We start from the raw sequence: 13,207 nt of genomic DNA on the forward strand, positions 1-13,207 counted from the left end.
GTGCGCGTGAACTTCAGCTGGTTTTATACGAGCGTGCAAAACCACTGCGCGTCAGCACGTCAAAAGGAGGGGGAAGGCCTTACCTATTGTTGTAGGCTTTATTCACAACAATGACAATAAGACTTTACCTATTTTTATTTTACCTGTGGGCATGGTCTGGAAAAATAATAATAATAGTGTATCTCGTGGATACTGTACGCAAGTGAATCTTACATAGAGGGGTCCAGGTTACCCCCCCAAAATAAAATGAAGACTATATTGTGTTTTTATAACTACACAAGTGAAAATCAGAAAATGTTATAGATATAATGTACCTCTATAACTATTGGTATTCTCATTTAAGCTGAGCAAAAATTAAGATATTAGGCTATGTAAATCTTCACACACACGTTTGTTTTGCTATCCTTGTGAGGACCTCCATATAAAAAAGTGCTATATAGCACTAAAAGTGGTTCTTGGCTCGTAATCATAGGGGAGCCACTTTTGGTGCTATGTAGCACTATCTTTAAAGGTGCACTTTACAGCACCTTTGTCAAATGTAGAACCCATAAGAGGTGCCATATCGCATTTTATTTCTTCAACAAAAATAGTGCTAAACAGCACCAGCAGTGGTTCTTTGGCTCATAAAGAACCTTTGAAAGGGCTTAACTGGTTCTTTGTACAGTAATGGGGCTATATAGCACCTTAACCACCCCAAAGAACTGCTGAAGAACCATACAGGGGCTTAACAGGTTCTGTATACGGTAGTGGTGCTATTTAACACCTCAGTCATCCCAGAGAACCGCTGAAGAACCACTGAAGCACCAAGATTTGGTCAAACTAGATCTACCCACCACACAAAACTTTCTGCATTTTTACATTTTCCCCAAAAAAAATCAGCAAAAAATCCTCACAAAGTAGGGAATCTCAAGTTTTAGATATATACTAAATTTGAAAAACAAATGAACCACAGAGAAAAAAAGGGAATTTATTGACAATTCTTTACTTGGCTCACAGTTAAACTTGAGCAGACTGATATTACTCACTGGTGATTTACACTTGTGTGCAACTTTTTGCTAGTTGTAATAGATAAGAGTTTGTGGATCACTGACACTGTCATTTTGTTGGCGCTGAGGCTTTTTGTAGCTGATGATGGGTACAGGGACCCCTCTGAAGTGATCCATCAGATCCATCCCACCAAAGAAGTTCACAAAGATGATGCCCAGTTTGGCAGGCATGAGACTGCAAGAACATGAACAGGTTGAGTTGATTTATAGTTAAATTAGATCATTTTGTGCAATATTGCAATTATTGAGACATTTATTACATTGAATACAATTATTTTCTGTTAATTGTTTACTATTAATTTATATGCTATTTAATTATTAAATGTTGACAAAAGACAAAAAGATAAACTGATATTATATCTTTAATAACAAGTATTTAGAGGCCTAAAATACCTCTTAAGTGCCATCAAGAAATATAGACTTGAGGGTAACAACAAGTACATCTTCTCCTGCAGTATAGCATCCACAATCTGTTTTGCTGCATGTCTTTGATCCAAGACTGGAAGAAAAGATGGTCTCCTTAACAAAAGTAAAATATCAATGTTATACCGCATCACCAAAACAAAAATCTCTAATAATGTTTCATATATGGAAACTGTATCGGCTTACTTTGTTTGACATCCCCCAAACATTTTGGTATTTATTAGATAAGGACACACTATTGTTGTTTTGATTCCTTCCTTTTTAAGGACAAGCAGCTCCAGTGCAATAGATTCTGCGAAGCTCACTGCTGCAGACTTGCTTGCGCAGTAGTCTGTGGACAAAACGTGTTGGAAAATCCCATTCTATTTTTAAATCACATCTCGATTTAACACCAAACTTCAGATATTGCACATTCATGATTTAGTGTCGCACGATGATCTCTAGAATCCCTCTATAATTGTACCTGCAAGGCCATTCATTGCAAACAACGCTCCATGGCATGCCACGCAGACCAGGTGCCCATGGTTCCGTTGCAGCATAGATGGGAGAAACGCCTTGTAAGTCTGTGAATTCAAATATTTGAGATAACAGTAAGCTCACTGTTCCCATAACATAAAAACAGAGGTATAAAGAATGTAAACTGAATGAATTATTTTTCTCTACCCAGAAATGGGCAGCAACATTGACCCTTAGTGTTCTATCCACCAGACTGTCAGGGGCTTCAACGAAAGTGTATTTTCCTGTTACCATTCCTGCGTTGTTCACTAAGATTGACACATCTCCAACCTCCCTTTTAACCTGTTGAAATGTTTAACTTTCATATTTACCTATCATAAAAAGCTTTAAATGTTTTTTTTAAAAAGGTATAAAATATAAATAATCTCCATATTATATATATATATATATATATATATATATAAAAATTAAAATAGTATATCATTTACCAATTCAGCAACTTTGTAGACCTCACTTCTTCTGCTGCAGTCACATGTATAGGCATACACTCTCACATCCAACGCTCGTTTTAATTCTTTTGCTGTTTTGTCCAATGCCTCTGAGTTGATATCCCATAAGACTAATGTTGCTCCATAGTCTCCAAGCTCTTTGGCAATCAGTTTTCCTATCCCATTTGCAGCTCCAGTCACCAAGACTATCTCTCCCTCAACATCTTTCTTGCAACGTGGAATAAAGAGTCGAACAAAGGCTTCAAAAAAGTAAAAGACTGCTCCAAGAATGAGCCCAAAAATGTCTTTTATGAACCAGAGATTGTGGACTATCCTCTCAAAGCTCTGAATAACCTGGTTATGCATGTCTCTGATCTAATTTGGCACAACTAATTTTTGCTGTTTCACATAGCTGTTTTGGTGGTTCTTCTCTGAACATGTTTCAGTAAGTTTGGATCTCAGGTACAGCTTGTTCTAGAGGTTCTTTATAGGTCATTCCCCCCCTCCATCTGTTGGTTTCCAGTCACAATGGTGTTTGTTTGACCTGTCACCTAGAGTACATTAGTGTAGTTAATTTTAGATGTTGCTATTACAGCAAGTGGCCACATAATGAGGAATTATTTATTATAAATGTATTAATGTATGTATTACAACTAATGCAAAGCTATTTGTATGATACATTTATATATGTGTGTGTAATAGTATAAACAAACGAAATAACAAGTTATCATTCTTTATAGTAATGTTTAAATACTCTTCTAACACGGCAGTGAAACAGGAAGGGGATGTAGCTCAGTGGTAGAGCGCATGCTTTGCATGTATGAGGCCCCGGGTTCAATCCCCGGCATCTCCAGAATTTTTGTTTTATTTTATTTATCTCAAAATAACATTAGTAAACGCTGTCGTCAAACAGTATTTAACTGGTCAAAAAGAACCTTTTTGAGAACGGCTTTAAACGAGCCAAACACATCTCGTATCATTCCGTCTCGTTTCTACGTAATTACGTCATACGTTCTTTCCTTGGCGACAGTAACCAGGGAGAAAGCTATGTTTACCAAAATGTCTTCAGCTTGACAACTATTACCCAAAACATGGCTGTATCAAGAAAAACGTTCTTATGACTCCGCTGAGTATTTTATAAATGTAAAGCATGCAGCTAAAGTACCTGAAGACTCTTCTTACACCTCAGGTAAAACATTTACCACGTTATTTAGCGAAGCTAGCTAACTAGCTCTCGGCAGCCCGCTATCTTTAGTCATGATAACGTTTCTTAGCTTAGCAGCACTAGGATGCTTATGTATCTTGCCTGATATCAAAGTAAAACATTATGTCGTGCAAAGAAACAGTAATAGAAACCCTATTCCGAATGTTAACAGAATATTATTAAATCTCAGTGACTCAAAGATTCTGCTTTGAAAGTAGTGTTGTGTCTACAACGTCTTTTTCTTTTCTTTAGGATGGAGCTGCTAAAGTCACCTGTATGGCATGGGCTCCAAACAATGCAAAGTTTGCAGTGTGCACTATTGATAGAGTTGTTATATTGTATGATGAGCAGGGAGAGAAAAGAGACAGATTTACCACAAAGCCTGCAGACCCCAAAGTAAGTTATCAAATTATTATTAAAAATTATTTAACTTAAAAAAATCTAAATTAATTTAGTATCCTGCCAGTGCTATACAGTACATAAGGAAAACGTATTCATGAAATCATGATTTTGTGATTTGTTGCAGTATGGGAAGAAAACCTATATGGTCAAGTCCATGGCATTTTCCCCTGATTCAACCAAGATAGCAGTTGCTCAAACAGACAACATCATATTTGTTTACAAAATTGGAGAGGAGTGGTAAGTATCTCAGTATAATACTAATTAATTAATGCATTTTCAAATATAATAATCTGCTGTGATTCATAAAGCATGGGGTCTAGGCTTGGGATAAATTTATTTGTGCGCTTTTAAAACCAACTGTTTTAAGATAGATTTAACAAACCACATAACAAACAGCTGATCACCATTAACAATATTGCTAGTCATATTTTCAAGTGAAAGGTTATGCAATACCACAATCATGATTTGATTTATTGTATTATCTTTCATTTCTAATGTAATGTTTTCTATCCCAGGGGAGATAAAAAGGTTATTTGCAACAAATTTATTCAAACAGTAAGTATTTTGATGATAAATAAAATACATCATTAGGCTGAAGTGCCATGTATTGTGCGCATTAATTCTGTTGTTGTTCTATAGAGTGCTGTAACATGTCTGGTTTGGCCGTCAGAGCATGCAATAATATTTGGACTCGCAGAGGGAAAAGTAAGTGTGGCCCAGTTTCTGTTTTACACCTTAAGCTGAATTTCCTATTTAGTGAGGATTCATTTTGTGAACGTTTTATGTCAAATGCAGGTTCGACAAGCCAATACAAAAACAAGCAAGTCCTCCACGATCTATGGAACAGACTCTTATGTTGTCTCAATAACCACAAAGTATGTATATTTATGTAACCCTATGATGCTTGATTCTTTGTCCATGCACCCTTTTCTGGTTTGTTTACAGTGTTATTTTACTATTACTTATACTGTATACTATTATAGTATATATTAATATTTTGAATTAGCCTTCTTTATAGTTTAAGTTTTCATTTTAATTTTAGTTTGTTTTAGTAATTGTGTTGTGTGCTTTTGTCATTTTTATTCATTTTCTTTTTTAATATTTATATATAGCTTTATTTTTATTTCAGTTTTAAACATTTTAGCACTTCAACTTAGTACAACTTACAACTTACACTGTGTATCTCTCTTGATTCATTCTCTCAGTGTCTCAGGGAAGGGAATCCTCTCGGGTCATGCGGATGGAACGGTCGTTCGATACTTCTTTGATGATGAAGGCTCTGGAGAATCTCAGGTAAAAAACTGCTATATTATATTTAAATGTCTTTATAACATAATATACAGATGTTGTGTTTAATGTCTGATGATTTTTTATATATGTTTGTTCTGATTGTTAAAAGGGAAAACTGTTGACTCATGCATGCCCACCATATGCCCTGGCATGGGGCACCAACAGCATAATTGTGGCTGGATGCGATAAGAAGATCGTGGCCTATGGGAGGGAGGGCCACGTGCTTCAGACATTTGACTACAGCCGAGATAACTCCGAAAAGGAATTCACAGTGGCAGCATCTAGCCCCAGTGGCCAGTCCATAGTCGTAGGAAGCTATGACAGGTGAGAAGACACATTAAATGGAAAACAAAAACATTCGGCCAATGTCTTGACATATCTCTTGTTTTCTTTTAGATTGCGAGTTTTGAATTGGAGTCCTCGAAAAGGTACCTGGGATGAAGCTTCTCCTAAAGAAATTCCAAACCTGTATACCATCACAGCTCTATCCTGGAAGAAAGACGGCTCTCGGCTTTCTGTGGTCAGTCTGGATTGCCAATTTTCAGAACTTCAAAGTCTTTCAGAAAATCTTTGGGACTGGTCACTTCATGCATTTTCTCTGATTGGATGGCTACCCGATTTTGAAAAGACCAGGTTTAAATGCCCTCAGAAATGCTTTTGAGATGGATTTAAATCTGGTTACTCAAACCATTTCAGGAGGTGATTTGAGAAGCATTCCAGATGAAACTGGACAAGTGTAAATATATCTGGTTGTTGAAGCCACATATGTACATTTTACTTGTCCTAAAATGGTAGAAAAAATAAACGAGTGAGAGAGTGTTATACCAGCTTCTGGTAGCCAAATATGACAGCGCTACTGCAACACGCATTGCCACAGCTATGGCCCACCAGTGATGAACAGTTGAGCAGTTGAGACGTGCCAACTGCCACAAATGAAATTTAATGTTCAGTGTCACATCATAAAAGCTCAGCACTGAGTAATTTTTATTAAAAGTGGTGAATGGGGAGCACTTATCTCTTATCAGTGCTGACACAGCTCTTGCTCCTGTTGTGCATATCTGTTGCTTCAGGTGACATGAACTACACTGAATTTGCATATAGCGTGCAAATTTAAGATCGGATTTATATTTGTTTTGTGGAGACAGATTTACGTGGCCAAGTGTAAATAAAACAGTTTTTACAAATTGGGTGGCAATCTAAACGCATTAAGTGACAAGTGTAATTAGGCCCAATGGTATGTTCATGTATTAAAACATTAAGGCACTAATCCTGAAAATATCAGGTTTAATAAAGTTTGTCTGCACAGTGTTTATAATTTGGTAAGACATAAGCAGGATTGCAAAAACATTGGCTCAATGATGTTGAGGTCCAGCTTTGCCACTTGGGACAACTGAGGGACTGTGGAGATGATGTGTAATTAAATGTCCATCTGTAAATTGCAGGGCACATTGTGTGGAGGTGTCGAGATGTTTGACTGCTGTCTCCGCAGGAGTATTTACAAGAACAAATTTGAGATGACATATGTAGGACTAAGTCAGGTGAGCATTACTTTTAGGCCCTGTTTACACCTGGTATTAAGATGTTTTGGTCGATCTGATCACAAGTAGACTAGGGAGACACATTCCTGTTTACACCTGGTATTTTAATCCGTCCACTTTCAACCACTTCTGTCCTGATTTCTTTGAGGGGAGGGTCTATGGGTGGGTAAATGTAAATTATACGGTTTCTGCTCTGACAGCCACAAGACCATGTGAGTGCGTGTTAGAAATCAGGAATGGTAAGAGAACATTGTGCTTAGTACGTTTTTCGTCTTCAACCCAAAATTCGGTTTCCAGCTTCGTTTAAATCCTGTCTGGTTAGCGCCCTCCCATAATGTTTACGCATTAGGTCTGTAGGTGGAGAGTAGGCGCTCTTTTGTGGCTGTTCGAACACTTTCGACCACATGAGTGTCTACACTACAGAATAAATCCGGTCAAATGTGTTTTCATCTACCTCTGGAAGTGATCGAATGTGGACAAGCTCAAAACTTTTTAGACCCTGTTTACACCTGTATTTAGCATCATCCACTTGTGATCTGATCGACCAAAAATCATTTTGGACAAATGATTAAAACCTGTAAACAGGCTCTTAGATATTTAAAGTGCACAGTTTTCTTCATTTCAGTAGTGACTGGTGTTTTTCAATCTTGTTGATATCCTACAAACAAAAGAACTTTGTATCTTAAACCCACCTAGGTGATTGTGAAGAATTTGGCCACTGGCACACGAGTGGTGCTGAAGTCTCAGTATGGTTATGAGATAGATGAGGTGAAAGTCATGGGGAAGGATCGATATCTTGTGGCTCACACCTCTGACACACTGCTGCTGGGAGACCTGGTGTCCAACAAACTAAGTGAGGTAGGATGTCTAGTTTGGACCTGTTTGATTATTTACAATCGCTTTATTTCTGTTATGTAGTTTTGTCAGAATGAAAATGCTTCTATTTAGATCAAACTGTCTGTATTAATATATTTCTAGTCAATTTTTTTTTCATCGGGTGGATAAAAGTTTAAAATGTCTAATTAAAAGTTCAAGGGCTTAATGGTTCACTGTGTTAATCCATGTTTAATTGAGTTTCCAAAGTGTTCTTATGGGAGTTGGAAGAAAGTTCACCGTGACAAACAGGATAATGGTGAAAGGCCGTGGCTGTGGAGACTGTCTGCTTCTTTCTGTGTAATGTAGTGGAAAGAAAAAGTTGATGACAACAATGATGCACTTCATTAAACAACATCACTCTCCCATTACAGGTGGCGTGGCAGGGCTCTGGGGGAAATGAAAAGTTTTTCTTTGAAAATGAAACGGTACATTCTTTTTATTTTATTTTATTATTGTGTGTTATTAAAGGTTAATTATAGTTCACCTAAAAATGAAAATTATCCCATAATTTACTCACCATCAAGCCATCCTAGGTATATATAACTTTTTTTTCAGCTAAACACAATCAGAGTTATATTGAAAAATACCCTGGCTCTTCCTAGCTTTATAATGGGAGTTGATGATACCATTTTTTGAAGCCCCAAAAAAAGCACATCCATCCATCATAAAAGTAATCCACATGGCTCCAGGGGGTTAATAAAGGTCTTCTGAAGTTAAGTGATTCATTTTTGTAGGAAACATATCCATATTTATAACTTTATAAACTATAAAATTATGGGATCATTTTCATTTTCAGGTGAACTAACCCTTTAAGATGCTTCAGTTGTTTATGAGCATGGTTCAAAGGATAATGACTGGGTTTAATGCATCATGCAGCTCTAGCTTATATAATAATTGTCATCGCTGGCTAATTGTAAATTGCTTTATTTCCTGGTAGGTGTGCATGATTTTCAATGCTGGAGAGCTGGCATTGGTGGAATACGGAAGCAATGAAATCCTAGGATCTGTTCGAACAGAGTTTATGAACCCACACCTCATCAGGTCTGCCATTTTTACTCAAGCAAAATGATTTACTTATTTACTACACTTGTTTTTATAATTAACACCTTCTTTGCCTCTGTAATGACATTTCCTATTAAAAATATATTATATAATATTATAATATGGATACAAGCCCCACCTTTTGTTATTTCCTGTTACAACATTTAATGTACAGCATAATTTTATAGCAAACAAAACTTTGAACAGGGAACAGGCAAAGTTACATTGCCTACAAAAGTTATGTCTAATACTGAACACTAGATGGCAGGATTTACCTTTGATTTCCCAGTTGTCCTCCTACTGTCATTCTATTGCTGTTGATACAGCTGGCTCTTAGTGAGCAGACCTAGTCATCACAAATCAGAATTCATGTATAAAGCCTGTCAGATACTGTCAGATTGCAGTGCTTGGTTCCTCTTGATGGAGCACTGACAGGTCCCTCAGCACCCACAGCAAGTGTTCAATCCCTGGTTTGTGTGTTTATGTTTGCAGTGTGCGTCTGAATGAAAGGAGGCAGAGGGGAGTGGAGGACAACAAAAAGTTGGCCTACCTGATTGACATCAAAACTATTGCTATCGGTAAGTTATTGCCCATTACTTCTGGCAGGGGCGTGTTTTCTTTATTATTTAGAGTTATGTACAACTCAGATTTATTTCTATATTGCTTTTCAGGTGGCAATTAGGGACGACATCATTTTATTTCAAAGCTTTGACGAATCACATCATCCTGCTCTTATAGCTCCAGACAGTTTCTCTGATTTAAAGATTAATTTAGACATTTAGCCCATTGAGTGAATGCAAAAATGCATGCAGTTATGTGGAATTATAGTCACATTAGCTCATAAAGGGCAGTCTTAGTCTTTTGTCATCAACAGCTTAATGAAATGATGTCATCGATGGTATTGATTACATAATCGTCTGTTTCCACTCTAAATGGGACACCTTCTCCGTATGACCCATTATTTGATTCTGCAGAGGAAAGCTAATTTATGGGACAGTAGGAAGGTGTGTTGAAGTTGGGTCGGTTCGGACGTTACCTTTCAATTAGAAGGTTACCCTGCTGTGTCATCGTCACAGCCCTCTCCTTCACCGGCTACCGCCAGCCATCTGCCACGGCTCTGACCACTTCCTGTGCTAATTAAGTCCTGGCATGCTCCCTCTGTCCTGCTTGCCTTGTTTCTTCTTCAGGTGGTGAAAATGAGAAACAACTTTCATCCAATTTATTTTTCTCTGACAGACAGCAGAGTGCTTTTCCCCCTCACTGATCCATGTGCTTAAAACCTGTTCAGAACGTGCAAATTGGAAAGTGTTTTTCCTCTCTTTCTCCCCACTCCGCCCCCTTCATAAGTGATGCTTCCCATCAGAATGGTTATTTGTGAACAAAGAGCCAGAAATGCAGGGAAGCATCACAGAACGTAATTCATGAAAGACTCATTGATTTGTTTTTGTTAGGGCACGGATGTTCAGGGTCTGTATGAAAGGCAATGCCACCATTTTTTTGCAGCATGTCTTTGTTTAAGTGTGTGTGTATACGGCGACATTCATGACAGTAAATGGATCTCCAAATTTGTATCATTCTGCTTTACTTTTTTTTTGGGATGGAAAAATACTTCATCCGTTCTTTTAAGACATTTTCTAAAAGCCTCTTACTATTTAAATGTTTTAACTATAATGCCTCATTTCTGACCTTGGATCAACAGAAAAGAATTTGTTTTGGTGCATTCATCTCCCATGATCCTTTTCTCTTCCTGTTTTTCTCAGTGGACCTGGTGGGTGGGTATAATCTGGGCACTATAAGCCATGACTCCAAGATAGATTGGCTGGAGCTGAATGAAACGGGGCGTAAACTGCTTTTTAGGGACAAGAAACTCCGGGTAAGGGGGAACATTATTATTTTAGCTCTGATATTGCTATTAAAAACAGAATGATGTGTCACTTCCGTCTCTTTCTCCACATTCAGCTCCACCTGTATGACATCGGAAGTAGTGTGAAGAGCACCATGCTGAGTTTCTGTCCGTACGTTCAGTGGGTACCGGCTAGTGATGTAGTTGTGGCACAGAACAGAGGAAACCTGTGTGTTTGGTACACCATCGACAGCCCAGAGAGGGTCACAATGTTTCCCATCAAGGTGAGCTGAAGCCACAGCTCACACAGAGTGAATACTAGTGGTTTTATTTGGACACACTCTCTATGTTGTTTAAGCACCTGATTAACTAAAGGAAATATTAAGATCTGGCAATGACACAAACAACTACACAGAATTGCTCCACCATTGCAGAAACAAATTGACTGTTTAAAATGCTGAAATTTTCTTGATATACACTACATTCAAAAGTTTGGAGACGGTAAGATTTTTTAAATTGTTTTTAAAGTCTCACCCATGTTCACCCATTTATTTGATCAAAAATTAAAATTTCAATAATATGTTTTCTATGGAAATATATTTTAAAATGTAACTTATTCCTCTGATGGCAAAGCTGAATTTTCAGCATAATTTCTCCAGTCTTCAGTGTCACATGATCCTTCAGAAATCGTTCTGATATGCTGGTTTGGTGCTCAAGAAACAATTCTTATTATCATTGTTGAAAACAGTTCTCCTTAGTATTTTTGTGGAATATTTGAGGAATATTGAGTGAATATTTTAGGATTGTTTGATTAAAGGTGCCCTAGAACTTTTTTTTTTAAAAGATGTAATATAAGTCTAAGGTGTCCCCTGAATGTGTCTGTGAAGTTTCAGCTCAAAATACCCCATAGATTTTTTTTTATTCATTTTTTTAACTGCCTATTTTGGGGCATAATTAGAAATGAGCCAATTCAGGGTGTGTGGCCCTTTAAATCTGGTGCTCCACGCCCATGGAGCTTGCGCTTGCCTTAAACAACATTAAAAAAAGTTCAAACAGCTAATATAACCCTCAAAATGGATCTTTACAAAGTGCTCGTCATGCAGCATGTCTAATCGCACAAGTACAGTGTTTATTTTGATGTTTACATTGATTCTGAATGAGTTTGAGGCTATTCTCCGTGGCTAACGGCTAATGCTACACTGTTTGAGAGATTTATAAAGAATGAAGTTGTGTTTATGAATTATACAGATTGCAAGTGTTTAAAAATGAAAATAGCGATGGCTCTTGTCTCCGTGAATACAGTAAGAAACGATGGTAACTTAACCACATTTAACAGTACATTAGCAACAATTTACATGTACTGAACTCTTGTTATTTAACTATGCCGAGATAAATTCAATTTTTGAATCTAGGGCACCTTTAAATAGAAAGTTTAAATGAATAGGATTTACTTTTTTAACATTACTAGTCTTTACTGTCACATTTGTCCACTTTAATGTATCCTCCCTGAAAAAGTACAAATTTTTCTTTAAAACATCTTATTGACCCAAAAGGTATAACGGTAGTGTAACATTGTTTTTTACCATTTGATCATTATTTGATTAATTATTGCAGCCATAATCAGTAGGAAAAAATACTCGACTGTGATTTTAACCATGTGACTTTGTGTTGGCGACAGGGTGATATTGTAGACCTGGAGAGATCCAATGGAAAAACTGAAGTCATTGTGACTGAGGGGGTTAACTCTGTCTCCTACACTCTAGATGAGGGGCTGATTGAATTTGGCACAGCCATTGATGATGGTGACTATTACAGGTAAAAACAAAACACCACAGCCACCTGCAATAAATCATGAATTAGACCTCAATTATGTAAGTATCCTTATTCATAGCTGATCTTGTAAATGTGTGCCCACAGAGCAACAGCATTCCTGGAGACCCTGGAGATGTCGGCAGAGACAGAGGCCATGTGGAAGACTTTGAGTAAACTCTCCCTGGAGGCACGACAGCTCCACATTGCTGAGAGGTTAGACAAGCAAGACAGTCCACCCACCTCTATGACTCAGCTACTGCTGCGATGACTTCAGCATAGCTGTCCGAATCATGTGTCTAACCTTGACAACTAGGAAACAGTATGACAGAGTTTAAAAAAATATATTGTAGCTTTTTTTGAATTTCCTTACAGATCATACTGGCATCACTTTTTAGAACATTTAAAGGGTTAGTTCACACAAAAATTCATTCTGTCATTAATTACTCACCCTCATTTCGTTCCAAACACGTAAGACCTTCGTTCGTCTTCAGAACACAAATTAAGATATTTTTGATGAAATCCGAGAGGTTTCTGATTCCCCATAGACAGCAATGCAATTACCACTTTCAAGGCCCAGAAAGGTAGTAAAGACATTGTTAAAATAGTCCATGTGACTACAGTGGTTCAAACTTAATGTTATGAAGAGACGAGAATACAGTTTGTGCGCAAAAACAAAATAAAAATAACAACTTTATTCAACAATTACTTCCCTGTCAGTCTCCGACTCACTATTGGCCGACTCCTGCATCAGCATAACACACATATGTCGTGCTGCTCATGTGAACAGC

General features: G+C 37.4%; 2 protein-coding genes and 1 non-coding gene across 5 annotated transcripts in view; 2 read left to right on the forward strand and 1 right to left on the reverse strand.

The window, feature by feature from the left end:
* Positions 1 to 217: 217 nt before the first annotated feature.
* On the reverse strand, positions 218 to 2,911 carry si:dkey-221h15.4 (uncharacterized protein LOC563950 homolog). 2 transcript variants are annotated; one of them, XM_067384229.1, is made up of 6 exons: positions 2,414 to 2,911; positions 2,133 to 2,267; positions 1,933 to 2,032; positions 1,656 to 1,800; positions 1,440 to 1,565; positions 218 to 1,221 (listed from the first exon to the last, which is right to left on the reverse strand). In XM_067384229.1, the coding sequence occupies exons 1-6, from the start codon at positions 2,777 to 2,779 to the stop codon at positions 1,056 to 1,058; spliced, it is 1,038 nt and encodes a 345-aa protein (XP_067240330.1). In that variant the 5' UTR covers positions 2,780 to 2,911; the 3' UTR covers positions 218 to 1,055. The 2 variants fall into 2 exon arrangements, with proteins under 2 accessions (XP_067240330.1, XP_067240331.1); XM_067384230.1 differs by lacking the exon at positions 2,133 to 2,267.
* The window catches only part of ift172 (intraflagellar transport 172), a 36,501-nt gene continuing 24,421 nt past the window's right edge, over positions 1,128 to 13,207 (forward strand). Inside the window, exons 1-18 of one of the 2 annotated variants that reach the window (XM_067384222.1) lie at positions 1,128 to 1,239; positions 3,870 to 4,013; positions 4,144 to 4,256; positions 4,535 to 4,574; positions 4,659 to 4,724; positions 4,815 to 4,894; positions 5,225 to 5,312; positions 5,419 to 5,633; positions 5,706 to 5,829; positions 6,752 to 6,847; positions 7,544 to 7,705; positions 8,095 to 8,148; positions 8,661 to 8,764; positions 9,257 to 9,342; positions 10,525 to 10,637; positions 10,724 to 10,891; positions 12,286 to 12,422; positions 12,525 to 12,632. In XM_067384222.1, the coding sequence (XP_067240323.1) occupies positions 1,195 to 1,239; positions 3,870 to 4,013; positions 4,144 to 4,256; positions 4,535 to 4,574; positions 4,659 to 4,724; positions 4,815 to 4,894; positions 5,225 to 5,312; positions 5,419 to 5,633; positions 5,706 to 5,829; positions 6,752 to 6,847; positions 7,544 to 7,705; positions 8,095 to 8,148; positions 8,661 to 8,764; positions 9,257 to 9,342; positions 10,525 to 10,637; positions 10,724 to 10,891; positions 12,286 to 12,422; positions 12,525 to 12,632 (1,943 nt within the window). In that variant the 5' untranslated portion in view covers positions 1,128 to 1,194. Of the gene's footprint in view, positions 1,240 to 3,453; positions 3,603 to 3,869; positions 4,014 to 4,143; positions 4,257 to 4,534; positions 4,575 to 4,658; positions 4,725 to 4,814; positions 4,895 to 5,224; positions 5,313 to 5,418; positions 5,634 to 5,705; positions 5,830 to 6,751; positions 6,848 to 7,543; positions 7,706 to 8,094; positions 8,149 to 8,660; positions 8,765 to 9,256; positions 9,343 to 10,524; positions 10,638 to 10,723; positions 10,892 to 12,285; positions 12,423 to 12,524; positions 12,633 to 13,207 lie in introns of those variants that run through there. The other variant, XM_067384223.1, reaches the window with a different exon arrangement.
* trnaa-ugc (transfer RNA alanine (anticodon UGC)) lies at positions 3,195 to 3,266 on the forward strand. The gene has a single exon. It is a non-coding gene; the product is annotated as a tRNA-Ala (tRNA).

This window comes from Chanodichthys erythropterus, chromosome 4, assembly GCF_024489055.1.
Source record: "Chanodichthys erythropterus isolate Z2021 chromosome 4, ASM2448905v1, whole genome shotgun sequence".
In the NCBI taxonomy this organism is placed as follows: Eukaryota; Metazoa; Chordata; class Actinopteri; order Cypriniformes; family Xenocyprididae; genus Chanodichthys; species Chanodichthys erythropterus.